The sequence below is a fragment of the Coptis chinensis genome, chromosome 3, assembly GCF_015680905.1.
Source record: "Coptis chinensis isolate HL-2020 chromosome 3, ASM1568090v1, whole genome shotgun sequence".
Taxonomy (NCBI): Eukaryota; Viridiplantae; Streptophyta; class Magnoliopsida; order Ranunculales; family Ranunculaceae; genus Coptis; species Coptis chinensis.
In genome coordinates, this window is record NC_141458.1 from 3,568,986 (window position 1) to 3,591,957 (window position 22,972).

Below are 22,972 nucleotides of genomic sequence, written 5' to 3' on the forward strand. Positions count from 1 at the left end.
AAGATGTTGGCTTGTGTTTCGTGTACACTCTGTTTGGTCGTGGTTTTGGAAACTCTGAACATAGTACTGTCGCAGCTTTGTAGCCGGCAGTAATGGCATCGCCAAACCGAAACAGAGAAAAACGTCCCCATGGTTTGGTTGGAACTTGTTGTTGGGGATGGTTAGGATGTTGTTGCGTTGGGTGGGATTTGTGTTTGGGCTGTTGGGAGCTTGGGATACCCGTTAATGGCGGCCTTAAGAAAAAAATCGACAGTAAAAGTTAGGTGAACGGTGGTTGTTGTTTTTGTGTGTTGATTGAAGTTTGGGTAGTAAGGGGGTTGAGGTGAGGGTATTGATGTTCGAATGGGGGCTGTCGAGTGGAGCTTGAAGCACCATTAATGGTGGCCGAAATTAGTTAGATCTAGATTTGATGAAGTTAGGATTGAATGATTTGTGGAATTTTTGTGTTTGTTAAAGTTGTAGGGATGGTTATGGGGATTAAAACCGCTTGGTTGAATTGGGTGTTCGATTGGAATTTTGTGGTGGCCGGTTTTGGTGGAGGAGGAGGAGAACTGTGAAGAAGATGAACAGTAACCCATTTCGGGATTGAGCTTGGTTCTTTGGGCCCGGTTTTAGTTGTGATTAGTTGGGCCTTATTTGGTTTGTGTTGGGCCAGTTTTGTTTTAAGTTGTTGGGCCAATTTTCATTTGTTTGTGGACCAGTTCAATTAAGCTTGGACCATTTTGTTTTAGTTTGGTTGGGTCGGACCATATCAGTTTTTGGGTTGGACTAGATTCTTTTCTATTTTTTCGGTTGTGGACCAGTTTAATTAAGTTTTGTTTGGGCCTTCTCCAATTAGTTTTTGGGCCAGTTCAGTCTAAAGTTTTTGGGACCCGTTTCTAATATTGTAATTAGCAGCAAATGTTTGTGGTGCTGAATCTGCTAACACTGCTTTCCTCGCTAGAACATTGATTTCTTCACTAACAATCCATGTAGTACATGAAAGGTAACCTCTTCCATTCTTGGACGTACTGAGGTGTTAAAAGCATCATACTCGTGTTAAACCATTTAGAACATGTGTTACAATATCAGAATCAGTAGTTGTAGATCCAGCTGCCATTAATGCATCAGATAGTTCTTTTACTCTTTGTAGATACTTGGACATTGAACTGTTTCCTTTCATAATCATTTGCAATCGAGATTTCAACTGATGTATGTGTGAACCACTTGTGATTGAAAATCTTCTCTGAAGTTTGCCATAAAGAACGTGCAGTAGATGAACCAATAATATGTGGTAAGATACCTTCAGAGATCGTTACATTTAGCCAGATGAGAAGCGTTTGCTCTGTTCTTTGCCATGCTTCATATAGAGGATTGGATGTTGCTGCTACTCCCGATGCTCCAGCAAGGTATTGTGGTGGACAATCCTTAGAACCATCAATGAATCCCACCAAATTATTGCTTCGTAAAACTCCATTGAAGGAGATTGTGACGTATTGATTGAACTTTGCGAATCCATTGATTCTTGTGATGTTTTATGGATTGATTTTGAATCTCAATTTATGTTGAAGGATTTTCTTCAATTTGTGCTGAAAGATGAAAATTGGTTATGAAATCTTAGAAAATTGATTGTTTGTAATGAAGATTGAGCGATTGAAATGAAGATTGAGGGATTGGAATGAAGTTTGATTAAAATCGAGATTTGAGGATTTGTCTTAATTGACGATTTAGACCAGAATTGTGACTAACAGAATGAGAAATTGAGTTAAAGAAAGAAGAAGCCGAAAGAATTGAGAATGGAGGATCAGTAATTAAGAAAACTTAGTTTGACGCTTAAAGTTCATCTTAATGGGTAAATTCAATCAGGAAACAACATTTATCGTCTATTTATGTCTCTTCCCACCACACGCTACTCCCTGTGTAGGCCAGCCCCGTCCAAACATGCCAAAACTTCCACTGCTGTTGGGCGGTCATTGGGATCTTGAGCTGTTAAAGAACTTAGAACTTTGTGCAAGTCTGGTTGCTCTCCACGTAGTCCATCAAGAGTTGCAGGAAGCCTCTGCATCTTCATATCATTGATTGCCCTTCTCAACTCTGGAAAACAACCAGAATCATTGAAAAGCTGGCATATAATGATTCCCAAACTATACATGTCCACCTGTAAAAAACGCAGAGTTAAAACACATGATTTTATTTCATATCTTGTTTCAAAAACAATATTTAATTGCAAGAGTACCTCACCTTCTCCGAGATTATTCCACTCTCTTGAATTTCAGGGGCTCTGTAGTCCAGATTTAGTAAGCTTTTCCAATTTGCTGAGCTCAACAAAATATCATCAAAACCATCTCCCCCATTACACAATGCTGACAACAAAAAACAGATGTGGCTTTTAGAGTCCAAAAAGAAAAAAGATAAAAAAACAGATGTGGCTTTTAGAGTCCAAAAAGAAAAAGATGCTGACCAAACTCAAAAAAAAATGCTTACCGAGACCAAAATCTCCAATCTTTATTTGGTTTTTAGAGTTCAGAAATATATTCAGAGGTGTAAGGTCCCCATGAGTGAATCCCTCCTCATGAATGCATTTTAAACCACTCACAATCTCATAAAGAGCTTTCCAGGCCCAATGCCTCTCGAAGGTAAATGCTTCAATCACATCGTACAGAATCCTAAATACCACAAAAAAATCTAGTTAATTAAGCCTACAAACTTCATATGTAGGTTCATTAATCTTATATTCTCTTCCTATGAGCCCCACCATGGACAGTCAAAAAAATATAACAGTGAATGGGGAAAAGAACAATCACAATCCAACAAGGTCTTGAAAGAAATTGAATTCTCATATTGAATGAAAAAGCAAAAGGAATGTACATATACGTACGAGGGACAATACTCCATCTGCATGAACAAATATTTCTTTTCTGATTCGTCATCTCTGCTCCCAGAAGGTGTTTCATCACTTAGGGATCCTTCTGAGGGTGTAAGGCCACTACAAGATTTGCCTTCAATCCAGGCCTAAAATATTCCAAATGCAATCAGCTAATCAAAACAAAATAATAGCCCATACATACATATGTATCACTCATATTCTTATTGCAATCTACTGACACACAGGAGTATAGACGGGGCTAATTTTTGGAGAATGATTCCTAAAAACAAAAATATTCCGGCAAAAAATAAAAGAAAACATCAGCCTACTTTGAAACTTCTATCCCTAGGTTGGCATGATTGCAAAGAACATATAATACATGCAAAGTTATCAGCCTATTCTAAAACTCCTTCTCCTAATCAACATTCAGTTTACAAGTTGAGAATACTGTTAACCAAAATATGAGAGTTTCAAATTCATCTTTGCGCATGCATAGATGTGCTTTTACACTTGAACTTCAAATCACTAAATGTTCAGTTCTGACCTGATGATATCTAACCACGTTTTTATGATTCAGCCTGGACAAAGCAGCTACTTCCCTGTGTACCATATCACAGTCGATAATAAATTAATCCAACAACCATTGGTCTCGCCTACTTGATTCAACAACAAGAAATAGATAGGATATCAAAGAAAAAATAGTAAAATCAAAAGCACTCAAATTTGGCTAATAAATGATGAAATCAGAAATAAACCCAAGTGGGATCAGGAGGAACATAACTGGTACCTAAGAATCATGAGCAGTTTGACGTGGCTATAAGATGTACTATTATATACGAGTTATACATTTGATAGAAAGAGTTTAGATAATAAGGAGAGAAAGAGATAGAGAGTCTGTGAGATGGAAGATGGAAGATAGAAGACCCAAGAGGCTAAAAAATGACTATATAACTGCTATACTTAGTGAAACTGTCTTAATATTTGAATCTAATTTTTGGTAGAAATGTGACAACTTTGCAAGAAGAAATAAACAAGAATAAGTCCTGCTAAACACAAAACGCTTAATGAAATCTTTGAGGCGTTGCAGACTTACACAGGTATAAGTCTGTCAGTTTTAGAGGGAACCCTCTTTACAGCATACTGTTGTCGATCAAGCTTATGTTTGCAAAGAGTGACATCACCAAAACCCCCTGAACCTACAAGAGTAAAGGAACTAATTGTCAAACAGCAAAAAACAATTATGTGAAGATGCGTTTTTCAAACTGAGAAACACCATACAACAATCTTATAATATGGTAATACCAAAAAAAACTTAAACCACTCGACCGGTTTAACCTTTTGGTATATTAGATATCATTAACATACACATAGTATATAGGAATGCTTTGTTTGGATAGGTATATCCAAGTTCGGTGAAATGAGGGAAAATGGAAAGAAAGAGAGTGCAATGCAGAGCTCAGAGGGAGCTATAAAGTCATAAACTGGTGATCACCATGTTTGTAGGAGATAAATGAAGAAAGCATATTTCACTATATTCAAAAAGGAAGCTGCGCTCCTTTTTTATGCCCTCTAAACATGGCCATATTCAATGGTTATCTCCCTTCTCTCTCTATCTATTCTCATTCTTCTTATTTGTCTTAACTGTCCCTGTCTTCTGTGGAATTTGCATTCCTGGATCCAAAAGCAGCCCACATTTCCATCAAGGTTTCTTATGCATAGTCCATTATAACGCATTACAGGATTTAATACATTAATCCTTCTTTAAAGTTTTCTTATTCATCGGCAAAAGTGTAGATATTGTATATATAATCAAGTGTAGATACTATATATAATTAAAAAAGAGAACAGAGTAGATGTGTAGGACGAGATATCCTACATTGTGAAGGGACTCAGAAGCAAAGATGACGACAAATAGAGTGACAACTTCAAAGGGTGTCTACCATAATACTTTTGAGCAGTCCCAAACTTAGTTAATGCCATAACGTATTACACACTAACAATAGATATATGAATTAGTGCCTTCTAGCTTAGTTGGTAAAACCTTTGGGTGATAATACCAGAGGTCTGGGGTTCGAACCCCGCTACACACAATTGAGCTACTGATCTCTTTAAAAATAGGCTTGTCCACACATTTTAGCAAGTGCCAACTAGCAAAGTCGGTAAAACCTTTGGGTGATGATACCAGAGATCTGGAGCTCGAACCCCGCCAACATCAAAGAGTTACTGCTCTCATTTAAAACAAATTGTGTTCAACCTACTAGTGTGATGTGATGGCACCAATAAAAAAAAAACCAATAGAAATATGAACAGAAGAAGGGTAGACGTTGAGGTAAGTTTGAATTAACGCAAATTGTGTTCAACCTGCTAGTGTGATGTGATGGCATGAAATCAAATCACAGAAATCACAGAGAAATATAAAAAAATTGTTGACTTTGTACATATTAATAATAGTAAGAACTAATCACTTACCAGTGCCTTCTCAATTATTACTGTCTTTTTCTTTTTTGTAGCATCAAGCTTTAGTAATTTTTAACCCTTAAACTCTTTTTCCCAAGTAAAGGTCGAAATGAATCTCAATGCCTTCCCACCAATAACCCTGCAAGCTTGACCAGGGGGCCACTGGCATTTTTCTTTTGTGATTAGTAATATAGTAGAGAAAGTAGGTGGAGCCGTGGAGGTAAGCTACAAATACATGAAAAGTGAAGTAGAAGAAAGAACCCCCAAAAGATCAACCACCACACTCCTCAGTCAAGTCTCTGTATACAAACATCCTATTCCATCTAGCAACAAAATGTTCAAAAAGAATATTCCTGGGGATCACTACCAGTTGACTAATTCACTTTTAGGTGATTGTTCGACCTTAATACTTATCAATTTGGTCAAACTAGTTTGCACAGTTTAGACTCATTGTTGTTTCCTGATATATAATATTAGGCAAATTACAATCACATCTACCCGGCCCAAATTAATCATGACAGTCTAGACGAGTTTGCATGAGTTCCTGATCCAGACTACACACCAGTGCATTTAATTGCTGACAATAAAAACTTGAAAGGAATTAAAAAAGCATTATGCAGAAAAAAGAAAGGACTTCTTACCCAAGTGCCTCTCCATGTGAAAGTCGGAAAGGTATCGAGAGTCCTCAACTTCTGCAATAATCTCAGACTTTTGAGAGGAGAAAACCTGTTCAAAAGATGGCAAAATACTACTTAGTAGAAAATAAAGAAAAACTATTTATTAATAAATAGAAGAAAAAAATAAATAAAAGAACAACGGAGTATCACTACTTTGTCGTGCACTCCTGCTAAGTTTCATGGCTATTGTTTCTCCCAGGATATGGGTGCATTCAACAAAGTGCGTATAACGTTGAGTACATTCAAGTCCTGATGGCATATCATTGATTTTTCTGGACTTGTTCCTAGAGATAAGTACAGTATATAACTAAATTTAAAGATCATAAAAGATCACAAGATCCACACCAAGGAGTTGAATTGTATATCCTTAAGATTGTCTGATTTGATTTGGGCTTCCCTTTAGATACATTATTTTTTTCTCTTTTCAACACAAGTTTGTGGAGCCCTGGGGAACATCTACTTTAGATTACTAACAACTACTGACTAATAAAAAAATCAGAATTTCATTTGGGAAAATAAACTTAGGAGACAAATAACCAAAAGAGAAAACTTAGCACTGATTTCAATTATGACATGTTTAATCTTTCCATACTTAATTGTCGTCCGTTATTTCTGCGTGATATTCTTATTCCCAACTATTTTGCAAACAAATTTCTATCTGCCATCTTCTAGCTAGTAGATGGAGAAGTCTCTTATGTTATAAACTTGCAATGTTGGTTGCATGAGTATTTATGTTTACATGTTATAACTCGTTAGTCAAAAACCCAAAGTGGTTGGAAACTAGTGTTGACTGATACCTTTGGCCACATTGGGGCGTTTGTGGGGGCATCCAAATATTGCATCATTCTCTTATCTACTCTTATCATGATTATTTCTGCTTGATATACATATAACAGTGAGTAACTGACATGTTTACAAAAAAGCAAGTACATCAGACATGCTATAAGAACTGACCCTCTATATCACGGAATGGGAAAAATGATCCTGAGTACACTGCGTCTACTTCGAGGCCAAACTCAGACATTTTCTTCACAATTCTAGCTGAAAGAGTCATCAACTTTTCGAATGAAGTGGCTCTTGATCTACATTTTAATCAAAGGTCAACGTATTAGACTAATGTTTACTATATGAAAATATAAAACGGCTTTAAAACAAAAAAATACATATAAGAGTGAGTGTAAACATTAGTTCGTCAAAAAAAGAAAATACACAATCATCTATGGTACAATTAGAGAGGGGACGAGGATTGACAACTAAAAAGGCACCCACACTCATTCTCCTAAATCCTGATGGACAGGGATACAGAATAGTAGGAAGCGTTCTTTATGACAAGACTTTTACGACCATTGCTAGTAAAGCAAGCAAAGATAGGAATCAGGAATAGAATGTTGAATCCAGGATTTGAGAAGGTTTTTGTTATTTGTTGCTTCTTAGTAAGATCTTGCTGATGTTTATTGGTTAATGCAAAACCCAGGGGAACTTTATGTGTCTATCGACCGAAGCCAATATTTAATCACTTCATTGCCATATATTAATAGTCATATATTGATTAAAAGTATAATATAAAATGCTAAATACGGAATGACAAGAATAATCTTCTTTTATGTCATATTACATACGTTAAAAAAATCTGACCACAAGTCCACAACTGGCCCAGAAACATTTTCAGACTAAAAGCTTCTGACTAGGCCCATTGCCTCGTTAGACAGAGAACTATGAACAGAGAAGCATTTCATATAAACATATTTGAGAAACCGATAAAGAGTATACATATTAGTGACTTGTGTTAAACGTATAATAAGGTGGGGAAGAACCAATGAAGTTCAACCATCTTTGTGTCTCTTTATATTTTACTCTCCCTTTGTTTTCAGAATATCAAAGCACAAATCCTTGTTGTCAACCTTGGAAAATCCTGTTCTCCTCTTTTCCCTTCTTTTATAAAGCAAAACATTGTCACTTAACAGAACGTGAACAATGTAGCTCAATCTAGCAGGGTTGTGGCTCATATGGCTCCAGAATCACATGGGAAAACTCTTCTTCACATTATGGGTGTTGACTTTATTTTATATTTTATATTTTTTGCCATCCTTTTGCACAACGACAACCAAACTCCAACCCTTATCCGAAAGGTACCAAAGTTGATCGTCACGTTATCAGACTTCCAAAGACATTCTCAGCAAGCCTCTGGCTCGGGGTTCACTTTTTGTTTGCTTTTTAAAGTTGGGCATGTTTTGATAGTATTTTCTAGCTTGAGAGACAGTAAAAGAGAACATTTTATTTCTTCTAATTCTACTTATTTTAGTAAAGTCAGTGGTCTTAGAAGTTTCCTTCCTGGGTCCAAATTGTAGTTATTGGGTGATTAAAAAGTAATATAAAAGAGAGAACAAAACAGGCAAGCCAGATTTCTTCCTCTCTTTCTCTTCATCTCATTCTCTGTTACGCAACTGACAATTTTTAGTCAAGATTTTCATGATACTTTGAAGCCTATTAGCTCAAATGTTATGCATTTTTCACTTGCGCACATGCTTTGTTATAGCCTATATCAAGTTCAAGAATCAATTTGGTTATACTTTTATCAAAATCATCACAAGGAATCTACTCTATATTGAATACAAAAGACGGAACTAAGGGAATGAGGAGCTAATAAGTTCTTTAAGCCGTTGATGTTTCACTCCTTTCATACAATATATTTTTGTGACCACGTCCTTCAAACTTGTTAAGATGGTAGATTTTGAACAAAGAAGCACAACTATTCCTTTTCAGAAATCTATTCCCTTTAGTTTATAAGTTTAAGCAGGATAGCAGTCTTATGATATATAACATCATAAGATATGCAAGTTAAAAAATATAACTAAGGTCAAAAGCGTGAAAAAAAAAATACAATTTTAGTAACTTCAAAGACAACAAATGAGATTATCGAGGGGGGGGAAAAATGAAAATCACATGGATATTTAACTAGGTCTGAAACTCAATACCTGCGTCCATATTTTTCAAACTAATATAAAAAAGGAAAACAAAGACTAACCCATTAACCAACAAGATAACATATGAGCTTTCAGAGCTAAGAGGAACCTGCATTCCACATAACAAAATGGACTAAGCAAACTATTTTGCATTAATAGAAGGAAAAATATGATAAATGCTCGTCAAAATAGGCAATACAATAAATTACTTCTTCATGTATTACACATAGACAACCACATATGCATTGTCCTCATTTTCCTACATTAGAACTTATGATAATATGTATAATAACTTGAATAGTTTTTTCGTTGTGTAGTAAACTTTCTCGTCATTCTAATGGTATATATACGTTTTCATACACATCTGACAGACACACATGCAGTTCAATAGATATAAAGTGCACTTTATGTGGACATTACTGTTTGGAAACTTTAGTTGAGTATCCACAGATGTTGGGTTGCAGACATACATTGGGATCAGCTTGTAAAAAACGATCGCAAAGATCGTTCAATGCATCATCGTCGGTAGATAAACTTGTCACTGAATTCTGTACCATTTCTGATGCGTGTTGCGCCTCAGCAGCAACAAGATCTAGTGACATGCCTAGTGCAGCTGCTGCACCAGCAACCTGTCAATTAGAAAAGGAGAGAGCATATCCTTAGATTTTATTTTTACATATAAATCAGACACCTTTGCACAAAGTAACATAAAAAGGGTATATATCCTACTTACTTTAAACACCAATAAATTTTCTGGTAAAACCCTTCTTTCAAGCTCACTACCAATAGTAACTGTCTGCAAAATGCAAATATCATTTAATACAAGTCGAAAAGATGACTCACATGTTTCTTCGAAAAGCTTACCTTTACTTTACATTCAGCACTTCCAGAAGCTGCATCAATATGTCCCACAGAACTGTTGTTCTCTAAAACTACTACAAAACCTTTAGATCCTCCCGTCCATTCAATGACCTACAAAAAAATTTATTTTCCTTCAGTAGGACATTCAACAATCAGCCAAAAAATAACGTCCTCAAATAATCAAAACATATAGAGGGAGGACAACGTCACTAGAAGCAAGGGCATTAGGTGAATTATGAAAGTAAATAGAAGAATATTCAGAGAGAGAACAAAAAAAAAAAAAAAAAAAAAAAAAAGGAAATCAAACACCCTAGAGGCCTAGTGTTTACCAAGTAAAGGATGGCAATGGAGTCAACATCAATGTCTATATATCAAAAAGAACCATTACAGAAACAACAAGCCATTTCCATACACGCCCTTGGCAATATAAGGAGTGATTGGGTTCAGAAACTACACCCTATAGGAAAAATCAGGAACTACCTTGCTTGTGTCCCCTGTAAATACCAGGTTCCTAACACTGTTACGCAACAGATCACTCCTAATATTTTGCTCACTTTAATACTATGCTCCTTGCCAATTGCTTCTCGTCCAGTACATACCTTCCACTCCCTGCTAATACCTTACCCTACTTTTAAGTAAATTACAAAGATAAACTGCATGCCATATTGATTTCAAATACCTTCTTTTTCTGCATTTGCCAATAGCAATTGTTGACATTTATTATCCTCCATCTGGTATCTTAAGCGGTTAAGCCTTACATTCATTTGGTTTTAAGTTGGATACCCATCTTCAGTAGCAACTTCTAAAGCGATAGAAGAAGAATAACAAAGAACAACAAAAAATGAATAAAACCTTACATCTTTGAAGCAGGAAACAGCAGAGGATCCAGATACATCACCCCAGATTGCTGCAGTGAGCATGCCTTGACCAACAAAACCTGCAAGGCACTCTGTACTCCCTGCATCCAAGAGGGAAGGGTGCAATAAGACAACACTGGTCAATAATGAAGTACAATAGTACGATACAAAGTGTAGTACACACACATTTATTCTAGTTTGCAGAAGTTATTATGCAATACCTGCTATCACAGTAACATTTTCAGAATCACGGTGATGAACAACCTGCAGAAAACACACACTTATCACAAAATTCAATGAGCAATAAAAACAAACAAATAGAAAAGAGCACTCACTAGACGACTAGCTCTAGTAGTCAAGAACTCCAGATCCTGATAGTTATGAATCAACCCTCTAATAAACTCTGTATAGAGGTTTTCAGAAACATTTCGAGTAAGATACTATGAATACATCAAAAAGTAATCGAACAATCTAAGAAGCAAAGTGAACTTTCTCTTTTTCAGAAATTAGTTAAAACTCGGACCGAATATAAATTTTTCCACAAGCACAATAATTTAACTGAAAAACAAAAAAAATAAAACACTATTCAAAACAAATAACAAGATTTATATTTCTAAAACAAATTATAGTCCAAGTATCTGCATAGAAGATTATATCACTAAAGAAACACCACAAAGTTTAACCTGATTCTAATATTCGAATACACACACACACAAACCCTAAATCCAAATCTAGTAGAATAAGTACATTACAGATTATGCCTGAATCAGAGATAAGTTAAACATAACTTGGTATTCGATACTACTTCACATAATATAACTTTCTGCTTTAATTTTTATTCAATTTCAAGTTCTCATAAATCTACGAAGCTAATCAAAGTAAATTAATCTTGACCTAGAAAACGTAATCAGATCCATATATTCGAACACACACAAAACTAACTAACCTAGCCTGAATAGTAAGTGATTCACTCACACACCACACCAGGAACAACTATATCAAATAGAGGTGCAAATGAGCCGTGAAATCTATATATGTGGTACTGAAATTAAAAGATCTAAATGAAAATCTGGTATAATAAATATATCACCGATTAAAAGACATAAACAAACAGCAAAGTTGTACAAATCAAACACAACTTTCTAGTTGTTATTTAATGCAAGATCTTGTAAGTGAATCGAAGTACATTGAGGCTTGATCTAGAATCGGTTACCTTGTTTCTTCTCATTATTTAGAATCGCCATCGCCATCGCCATCGCTGCTGTGTGCTTCAACGTGAAGAAAGCAAAATAAATGCTCACAACTGAAAGCGCACTCACTGCTCAGTAATTATATACTCTCACTCTCTCTCCTCACGTGGCATGGCACATGCCAATTGAAGTATTTAACAACTAACTAATTTCTGAATTAAGCTTAACCAACTAACGAACATGTCTTAAAACAGCTGGCATGAATCTAATGGCCAAACGGCCTTTATTAATTACTGTAGATTACCGATACTACCCTTAAGCAACTTCGCTAGTTAATCCTGCAACTTGGGCAGGCGGATCGCTTAGTCACACAAACCGTGCACTACCCCCCTCGCTCCCGATCTCAAACCGCGCTCTAAGAGCAAACCTCCATAAAACCGCGCTCTCTATTTTAGTGCAAAACCGTGTCAAATTTCCTCCACAAACATGTCTATGCAGTCTTGAAATGATGGATTCAACACAAAGAATAAAAGAAATGAAATAGAATTTGTTGATTACCAGGGAAAAAGAAAAAACATGAAACCCCATTGTTTTAAGGTAGATGGATTTCACATAAAACTAAAATTCAAGCTTTGACAAAGTTGTAGGTCCTTGAAACTGTGAATGATTTTGAGTTAAATCCTTTCATAGAATGATTTGATAAACAAATCAAAGACGAAATTGTTTAATGGTTAAGAAATGGTTTGAGCTAAAAGAATGGTTTAGAAAGTTGTTTTGGTTTCAGTGGACTATGTTTTGGTTTCTGGTTTTGGATATTGCCTTTTAAGTTTAAATACAATTATTTTGATTAGTAACATACAACGTGGCATCCTTAACTAATGTGCCCAATTGCCCATCCACACTTTTAAGATTAAATTATATGTTTATTTTCTTTTTTTGTAACTATATTTCATTTTATTTTGAATATCTAAGTTTTATTTTGTTTAAATAATTTTTTTTACTACTTTGTTTTACAAATATGTGTATTATTTATATGTTATATACGCCGCTCTCAAGGCGCTCTGAAACACAGAGCTTCTCAAGTTAAGCGCTCTTACGCTCCCGCTTCCGCTCTCGCTCTCGCTCCCGCTCAACGTTCTGGTGACTAGCGGACCAAGACAAAAATGATATGTTTCGACAATTCGACCCATAGTTTTTATGTACAAACACTACACAGAAAGTTTTGAAAATATATATAGGTTATATATCCCATCCATCCTGAATGTAGGGGAGTTATATTCCCCATCCAGCACGTGCCTGACATGGTGGAAATAACGCGTCGACCTGCGAGTCCAGGTCGCATCCATGAGTTAGTAGAGCGCTACATACAGTTCACAGTATCACGCGAACTACGCCAAGAAGAGACACAGATGCCCCTTCTAGAAGCAATCATGACTAAAGATATTACACAGATCTTGCTCGTCAGCTACTGACCACAGCCGCAAGCTACTTGCCCAGACTGCCACTCCTCATCATCACAGCAGACCTATGAAGATATTTCTCACGTGCTCCCCTGATCTACACCCCACGTTTGTGACATCCTTTACACGTGGTGGGCGAGGATGCATTCTCAATGTCTATAAATACCTCTCCAATGAACTACGCCAGACCTGATTCTGCTCTGCCCCGAAACACACAAAGCAAGATACGTAGGCAATTCGCTCCCAAAGACGAACTTGGTCCATACCATTATCCATTTCAGTCTTCCATTGACTATTTGTAAGGGAAAGCCAAATCACACATTTACACTGAACATGTCACGAACTTGAAAAAAAATCGTTTATGGAGTTTGAAAACACAGTTCACAGCGCAGTGATTACTATGGATGTGTGCATCAATAACAAGGCGGCAGTGAAGGATATAACCAGAGCCTGGGATATTATCATAGAGGAGATCACGATACATGGGAAATGAGTTAGCAGAACATCACCAACTTCTTCTAACCTTGCATGAGTTATGAGTGAACAAATTAATACCTTCATGGCTTCACGCCTTCACCCACTGCATTCAACATTTTATAAGAAATGGGTTAACAAACTGGGCACTTTGAATCACTCCTTAAAAATAGCTCATACCAGATATCATATCATACGTACATACACAATTGACCAACCCATGGACAGAGGCCTCACGCAGAATGTCGCCTTTTTCTTCTCTCTTTACACCATACTAGCCTATTTGTACGTGTCTCTGCCACGTAAACAAAAAAAATGACATGACCTGTAATATTTGGGTTTGGCAAGGGGCAAAATCGGAAAAAAATAATAATAGCATGATGAATTTACTGTTGAAACTCTCGTTTTCTTTAACAATCTCTGATTTTATTTTATTTTTCATTAATTTATAGACGTGAAACTACTATTTTACCCATGCAAAAAACAAAATAAAAAAATAAAACAAACAAATGGCATGAGCTGTAATATTCGTGTTTGGAAAGGGGCAAAATTAGAAAAAAAAATTAGTGGCGTGATGAATTTCACTGTTCCTCCCACCGTTTTCTTTAAAGAAGTTAGATATAGATAGATCGAACAGAATTTTGAAATTTCATAAAATATTTATGATTTTTGAAGAAATCGATATTATCATGTAATAAGAGTAAAAAAATACAAATTCCGAACTTTGCTCAAAATATTTTTGACTTCTGAGTGGAAATCCCGTTTTTTATCTTCCGAAACAATTCCAAAATCCCAAACTATGAAAGTATGAATGACACCACATGGACATTTTTGCAGTGTTGCACTGTCAAATTTTAGAATAGACCGGCAACAAAATCCAAATGTCTCAAATCGACTAATTAACCGATCTATTCTCTTAATAATAATAAAAAAAAGGTGAACAGAGATTGTTAATTTCTTTATATATAAACTTCGATGAGAAATTGAGAATGAACTTCATCATTAAACTAGATATATACTATATGAAGGAGGCAAAATAGGTGCAAGAATCCATCAAGTCAGGTGTTCTGCCCATAGTACAAAATATCCTGATATATCACGATATTTGAGGATATCTATCCAGATTTTAGAGAAAAATATATAAATATCACGATATGTTCAAAGATATATACGACTGCAAATATTAGTGATATTTCGATGATATTTGTGATGTGTGATATTTTGCGATATTTGGTGATATTTTGTGTATATAACAATTTTATTTAATATTTACCATTATATTTCAAATAAATATAAATAATGTATCATAATATATCAAGAAATATCTACAATATTTACGATATTTGTTGATATTTTGGATATATCTATAATATATCCCCAAAGAGGGAGATATATCCACGATACATATCCAGAAATTGAATATCAATAAATACTCATATCCTAATATTTTGTACTATAGTTCTGCCCACATACACAATTTTACACTTTTGCATGACTTGAAAGTTAGAACTTGCAAATTTAAAGGTGCATCTGAGTTCACAATCATCGAAATGACAAAAATTAACTATAGTATTATCTACTAGGGGTCTATGCCTCCACTCCGCAGATGAATGCTTCCTCTCAAAAGCACTAATCACTCATTTAGCATTTTCTTATGTGATTATACTCCTGAGTTGTTGCTAGTTCAAATTAAAATTGTCAATTTCCAATTAAATGTTTTTGAATTATCATTAGTTGTATGAAAAATCTTATACTAGTAGGACTTTTTCTCCATTCTCCATTTATCTACGGACTAGGGCCAGGGCAGGGCCCAGGAGAGTACTAATCACATAAATGAAGGTTGGCTAATCATCCTTCTCGATATGAGAAGTGTTATCTATTTAGGAGGCCCTCTTTCCCATATAACTTCTAACTAATCAAATTGATTGTTGACTATTAAATCAAAGTATTATTGAGACACATGGCACCACAAATAAGACAGTCTCTTTTTTTGGATTATAGCAGTTGGCCGATTTTATGTGTGTGATTTGTTTGACAAATGTATCTATTCTTTACCCGAAAAACAAATATGTACATAACGTGTATTTGTGGAGAATTTGTAATTCCGATTAGGGTGTCAAAATGGCCGTTAACACCACCATACCCCACACCCGACCCGGCCCATAGACTGCAAAATCCTTCACATGTTCGTAGGCGGGACCAACCCGGTCCTCAAGCCTTTGAAGGGATGGTAAGGGTCAAGACTTCAAAGCTTATGCCTCCCTTAAGCACAACCCTCGTAGACCCTCATTAAGTTTTCATTAGGCCATCAACATTTATCACATAAATTTATAGATTAATTAGACTAAACTCCCCAAAGTATGTATTAGTTTAAATTAAACCCCCTATTGTTTAAAATATTAAATTTAAATACTCATCCTGGTTGATATTTCACTTAATTTCATAACTGTCCCTATTATTTTTTTCCTCAATTACTATCCTACTCCATTTTTACTCTCATTACCACCATATCTATACAAAATTATAATCAAAGTATCAATAATTTTAAACAATACCTACTTAGTAAAATGTTCAAACTATATTGTAACCCCTACTACTTATTATTCTCCATTTGATACAATTCAATTAATCGTGATAAATGGTCATCATCTTTAGCAGACATTATAGAGCATGTTGTCCTCCCTAAATACAATATTTATAAACTTCTTGCATTGTCTCTCTTCCAATTCAAAATAACCCCACATCGTTAGAATTCAAATCCAACTTACTAAACCTAATTGAAAAAATATGACAATATGTATTGATATTAAGCTTTAAAACCATTAAGAATGCCAAGTTTGCTATAAATGAGTTTAAAGAAGTTGGAAATGGGGGCTAAGAGTGAGAAAAACAAATTGGTGGGGGTGAGGAGGAATCTATTTGTTTTTTACTAATAATTAGAGGAATTGAATATTTGGAAGTTGAAATTGAGTATCTATGGGTTTATTTAAGATTGGAAATGTTATTGGTGTCGGGGTTATGGTATTTGGGCAGTGATTGTATTGTAGAATCAAATTGTGGTTGGGTCATTGGGGAGGACGAATGATTAGAGAAAAAGACAAAAGGGTTAAATATAATAAGGGCAATTATGAAATTAAGTGAAACACCAACGAGAATGGATATTGAAGTACAATCTATCTAATAAAACAGGGAAGTGTGGGGCCCAAAGGGACCGATCCAACAGCTGCAATTCTTTTTCAACAAAATATGACATGGCAGAAAGAGCGGCTCCCAACTAGTATGTTGCTTCTATCCACAACATCTAGATCCATGTGATCAAATCTTATTTTCTCATCTCTCCCACATCACTCGACTTTCTTACTGCTACCTCACTCGCTCAATCGTTATTACTTTCCTCGGTCTAGCTGTTTTAAGGTCAGTTTGCTTTTGTTTCTTCCTTTTGATTCTCTCAGTTATTATCTGTTTTAGTTGGTACACAAAAAGTATGGGTTTTAAAAAACCCAAAGGAACAACCTTTTCCGTCATTTATTTTGTCTTTTTTAGTTGGCGCACTAAAAGTATTAGTTTTAAAACCCCAAAGGAACAACCTTTTCTGTCATTTTTTTTGTCCTCAGGGTCAATATCTCCTGGTCATTTTTATCAATTAATGGTCGTTATCAATTCCTGTTTTGGACATTGAATTTAGCAATGGTGACACTTTTACTGCTGGTGTAGCGTGTTAGTTTAGGCGTGCTCATAAAGTCATATTAGTGAACTTAGATGCGCATTGTGAGGGGGTTGTTGCGTACACTTTTAAATCATCTACACATTATTGAGTGTGTGGATAGTCATACAGATTGTTGGCTTCTATCAGGCTTTAGTCTCTTAGTGACATTCGCTATAAAAAGCATAATGTAATAATATTATCATCTGCTTTGAAATTTGAATGAAATGATTACTGCATTGCTATAATAGTTTCTATTGGGGTTGCTATCTTTTAAATTTTGTATGTATTATCTTGCGGTTTAGTTGAGTACCAACCTTATAAATGACTTAGTTTTTTTTCCCCTATCCAAATGGGTTAATTACTGCAACTTTTGCGTTTTGTACTTTTCTAGGCGCTATTTCTGTTATCAAAACAACAGTTCGGCTTCGACTTTATATGGTTCCATGGTACGTACTTCAGTATTACTGCCACTGCCCATTGCAAACTCCAAACTTCCATTTGCGTTGTTTATCTTTTTATGTTCAATAGGATCGCATGGATAAGGGTAAACGTCCAATGGACCCTTCTAAGGATCTATCGAACAAGGAAAAATAAATTTTTGTTCCCGTCTAAGATAGACACTTCCTCCAACCACCTACTCCTCAACAACCTGCTCGCTCATGGGTATTCCTATCACCTGGCTTCAATAAATATTCTGTTTGGCCAAAAACTGCTTATGTTGTCCGTTCATTATCATTTATTTTGAACTGCTTATTTGGTTTATATAGCTTCCAACACGACCAATTCTCAACAAAGGGAAACGCCCTTTGGACCATTCTAAGCAGAGCAACAAAGAGATAGCCCCACAAGATAGGCTTAATCTTCAACCGCCTCTTGGCTTTTCGGTATTTCTTGCTTTTGACTATTGTATTTATTTCTCTATCTCTATCTCTATCTCATCTCTATTGCATTACCTATGAATATATATTTCCCCGTTTACGTTGCCGTTACTGTTGACCCATTATGGTTTTTTGTTTATTACCATTTACTGCTTTATTCATATTCTTTTGGTCGACATTTTTAAAAAAATTATAACTACCATTTACTGCTTTATTCATATCTAATTTATTCCTATTTCTTCCCATCCATCTGCTTAAAATATGTGTAGAGAACAACCCCTTCCTCCGACAAAGAGATAGAACTAACAAAAGCAATACTAGGACAATGTGCTCGAAGGGAAAGAGAAAGGATCGCTAAAGAGAAAGGCATCTATCTCAAACTTTGCCAACCGAGGTGTACAAGCACTCGCGCATCGTGTCATTGGCCACCAGCTGATAGGTTCAGCATTAAATGACTCTCATTCACTTCCACGAACTCCATCTAAATCTAACGGGCGACGAGCACAAAGTACTACAGTTACGCCTCATGCGACACCATGCAGACGTCTTTCTTATTCTGAGTCTCTTCAGAAATCTCTATCGTTCCTTAATCCTGTCAGGCTGTTTACGCTCCCCGAATAACATGTCGCATCAAGTGCCCATGGTGATTCAATAAATCAAAACAATGAAATCTTCATGCCAACGCAGACTCACCAAAATGCAAAGTTAGTACGGGGTTCAATGCACCTTTCTATTGGTTCTTCCATTCCTGGTTTACATTTAAAAAAAAAACTATAATATTCTTCTACATTCTTCGCAGTGCGCGAAGCTGCATGTCTACTACCTCATCATTAGTTCATCCAATACCACTTTCGACAACTGCAGCTTCAACTTCTACATCATCATCAACTACCCGAAATTCACGGTATACTTATTCACATTTATTAAAACAATAATACAAAAAATTGGCTCCTTTGTCTAAATAATAATTCTTTTCTTATGCAGACCACAACCATTTGGAGATCTTGCACAGTACTATGAGGATGTTCACCATAATGATTTTGACCATCTAATTTCTGCTAATAATGCTGACATCAGTGATGATGAAGATGAAGTTAACAATATTGATGTTGACCGTCTGATTGAACAATGATGACACTCCTTAGGGATAATGGATATTCAATGCCCATTATATAATGCACTCCATTGGATGGATGAACGACTAACCAAATTATCGTTATCACAACCTCGATTTGGGACTTGCTGTTTGCAAGGGAAAGTCAAATTACCTCCACTGCGACCATTACCACCAGCCCTTAAAGCTCCATTGATGGAAAGGATCGCAAGTCAAAGTCATTTCGCAAGTACACGAGGCAATACAATCAAGCTTTTGCAATTATGAGCCTTGGAGGAAATGAGCGTGTGTTTATTGGACGAGGTCCACGACCTTTTACTATCCATGGTCAGCTGCGTCATAGGACTGGAGCTATAATTCCTAACTCTGGGCAGCAACCAACTTACTCTCAACTTTACATATATGATCCCAGTGTTACATTGGAGTTACGTCAACTTCATAATCCTGGTTTGAACACAGATGTTCTTAAAACCATTCACGAAAACTATGGTCCAGTATAACCATTTATCTGTTATTTTCTGCCACGCATACGATGTTCTTAGATCTGCCTCTCTTGATCATGGTGATAACTTCAACGTCCCCGCAAATTTGCATTATAGTGCTACTAGGGACAGACGCCATTATAATTTGCCAACTGCAGATGAGATTGCTGTCATTTTACCTGGGGATGGCAACAAACGGGGAAACATGCGAGATATTATCATCTATCTTAAAGGAGGGCAAGAATTCATGCAAATCAGTGAATGTCATCCAGCTTACTTGCCTTTGCATTATGTGCAAATGTTTCCTTCATGAGATCTTGGGTGGTCACCTGACATAAGACGTTCAAACAATTTAACTACAGCAACCACTAATGACCGATTGACACAGATGCATTTCTATTCTTATCGGTTGTTTGAACGCCCTGGAGAATATTCTGCAATCTTGCTAGGGAACAAACTGTTCCAAGAGTTTGTGGTCGATGGGTGGGCAGTGACTGAACAGAACAAAATGAGATATTATAGGCAACAACAAGACAAGCTTCGGGCCGAACTTTATCAAAGTATTACTGATGTCGCAGCTGAAGCTTTCGATCCAAACCAAATAGGAAGATGAGTGGTCTTACCAGCATCTTGTGTCGGCTACCCAAGGCACATGTTCGAAAATTTTCAAGATTCCATGGCCATCATGCATTACAATAAACATCCTGATATATTTCTCACTATGACTACAAACCCACACTGGGAGGAAGTTGTTGATGCATTGTCTACGCACCAGACCGCAACTCATCGACCTAAGGTGGTGGCCCATGCCTTTGAACTAAAGTGAAGGGCCTTGATGAAGGATTTTTTTTTTAAAAAAAAAAGGTGTGCTTGGTAATGCAGTTGCACATGTATACACCATTGAGTTTCAGAAATGCGGGTTGCCACATATGCATGCACTTATATATTTTCAACATTTCGATAAGATCCGTGTACCTGCTCAAGTTGATCGCATTGTATGTGCAGAGTTTCCTGATCCAGAAGCCGAACTTGATTTGTTTCAGACCGTCCTCACATGTATGGTTCATGGTCCATGTGGACTAAAAAATCCTAACTTTCTGTGCATGGTAAATGGTCAATGCAAGCATCACTAGTTCACTACCCCTGGACTTTTGCAGATGTTAACACCATGGATAAAGATGGATATCCTATCTACCGTCGTCGTGACAATGGTAGATCATATATTGTGAGAGGGCATACAGTTGATAATAGGGATGTTGTTCCTTATAATCGTTATCTTTCTAAAATGTTCAACTGCCACATTAATGTCAAAGTTTGTGTCGGGATACGTTGTGTTAAATACATTCACAAATATATATTTAAAGGGCATGACAGGACAACAATGGTGTACAATGACTTGGATGAGATCCAACAATACTTGGATGCGAGATACATTGGACCCCCTGAAACTGTTTGGAGGTTGTTAAGTTTCCATCTGCACGAGGAAATTCCCACAGTTGTGCACTTGGCACTTCATCTCCCTAGAATGCACCACGTCATTTATAAAGCAGACAAACTAATGGATGATATACTATCAAGAGTTGAGTGTCAGAAGTCAACTTTAACTACCTTCTTTGAGTGTTGTGCATCAGATTCAAGAGCAAGCAACCTCACTTATCAAGAGTTCCCGAAATACTACGTTTGGAACAAACAATCACAGACTTAGATATACAGGAGACAAGAAAGAAAATTTGCTATTGGTAGAATGTATTTTGCCAGTCCTAACTCCAGTGAGCGATTTTACTTGCGCTTACTTCTCATGGTTGTAAAAGGACCCCAATCATTTGATGATCTGAAGAGGATTGGAAATGGTCCTCCACTTCCAACTTTCAAAGATGCCTGTGCTGCACGCAAACTTCTGGAGGATGACACTGAATGGGTGCAATGTCTACAGGAGGTTTCAATCATGCAAACTGGATATCATATTCAACGATTATTTTGTGTTATTCTCGCAGAGTGCAATCCTTTGCAACCCCATACACTTTGGCATAATTTATGGAAAAATATATGTGATGACCTTCCACACAAGCTTCGCACACTGTCAACATTCAAGAACCTACCCCTACTGAAGTGCAAGATTACGGTTTATTTATCTTAAATGAGATTCTAATAGAGTCAGGTAAATCACTAGCTAATTTCCCTCCAATGCCGATGCCTCTGTTAACTACCAGATGGAACTTAGTTGTTGCAAACCATCTCATATATGACCAACGACAATTTCAATTTGACCCTCAAAATGAAAAAACACATAGCAACAGGGTACTCCTTAATGTAGAACAAGACTTCTCGTATAAAGCAGTGATAGATTCAGTTTCCCAAGATGAAGGGAAGTTATTTTTTTTTAATGGAGCAGTGGGAATAGGCAAAACTTTTGTCTACAACACAATCCCTGCTACGTGTCGTGCTGAGGGGCATATTGTTATTATGGTAGCTTCATCTGGAATAACTTCATTACTGTTGGCAGGTGATCATACGGCTCACTCAACTTTTCGCATCCCAATAGATATTCTTGATACCTATTGTTTCGACCAAATATGATCAAAACACTAAATAGTGACGAAAGAGATGAATAACATAGAAAAGTAGTAAGAAAAGTTATGGTAATTGAGTGAATGATGAGACTGTACCTTTCGGTTGCCTACATACCCAAATTATCGATGGAATCAAGTCTCAAGAACGTAGTTCTTTATGAAAAATAGTTTTGTATTTATATGTGTAGAGTAGAGATTTCTTGTAGCTCAAGTAATCGTAATTGAACATAACTTTTAATTGATAATTATCTCATTGATAATAAAACGAATCTAGACATAAATTAATGTACATAAGTGGCAAGTCATGTGGCTAAGGTTCAGCCTTAGACACATGAGTTAATGGGCCTGTACATTGATCTATGATATTGTGAATTGGGCTTTAGCCCTGTCGATTAAACTAATAAAGTGGAGACCCCTACTAATGGATGTTTGCCACGT

General features: G+C 36.2%; 1 protein-coding gene across 2 annotated transcripts; it reads right to left on the reverse strand.

Annotated features, from left to right (window-relative positions):
• Window positions 1–1,783: 1,783 nt before the first annotated feature.
• Window positions 1,784–12,057, reverse strand: LOC147507327 (putative 3,4-dihydroxy-2-butanone kinase). 2 transcript variants are annotated; one of them, XM_086600047.1, is made up of 17 exons: window positions 11,874–12,057; window positions 10,996–11,063; window positions 10,882–10,924; window positions 10,661–10,761; window positions 9,807–9,914; window positions 9,676–9,738; window positions 9,413–9,571; window positions 9,005–9,051; window positions 6,934–7,061; window positions 6,777–6,853; window positions 5,944–6,028; window positions 3,939–4,041; window positions 3,390–3,444; window positions 2,858–2,991; window positions 2,464–2,645; window positions 2,221–2,342; window positions 1,784–2,137 (listed from the first exon to the last, which is right to left on the reverse strand). In XM_086600047.1, the coding sequence occupies exons 1-17, from the start codon at window positions 11,914–11,916 to the stop codon at window positions 1,889–1,891; spliced, it is 1,767 nt and encodes a 588-aa protein (XP_086456173.1). In that variant the 5' UTR covers window positions 11,917–12,057; the 3' UTR covers window positions 1,784–1,888. The 2 variants fall into 2 exon arrangements, with proteins under 2 accessions (XP_086456173.1, XP_086456174.1); XM_086600048.1 differs by having other exon boundaries at window positions 2,216–2,342.
• Window positions 12,058–22,972: the final 10,915 nt, after the last annotated feature.

What these genes read in the sequence shown, in the direction of transcription:
- LOC147507327 (XM_086600047.1), bottom strand. Translation starts at nt 11,916, where the DNA reads ATGGCGATGGCGATGGCGATTCTAAATAATGAGAAGAAACAAG. An exon ending in AAAATTTATTGGTGTTTAAA is followed by an intron (nt 9,572 to 9,675) that starts GTAAGTAGGATA and finishes TCTAATTGACAG; the next exon opens with GTTGCTGGTGCAGCAGCTGC. An exon ending in CAGATGGAGTATTGTCCCTC is followed by an intron (nt 2,646 to 2,857) that starts GTACGTATATGT and finishes TGTGGTATTTAG; the next exon opens with GATTCTGTACGATGTGATTG.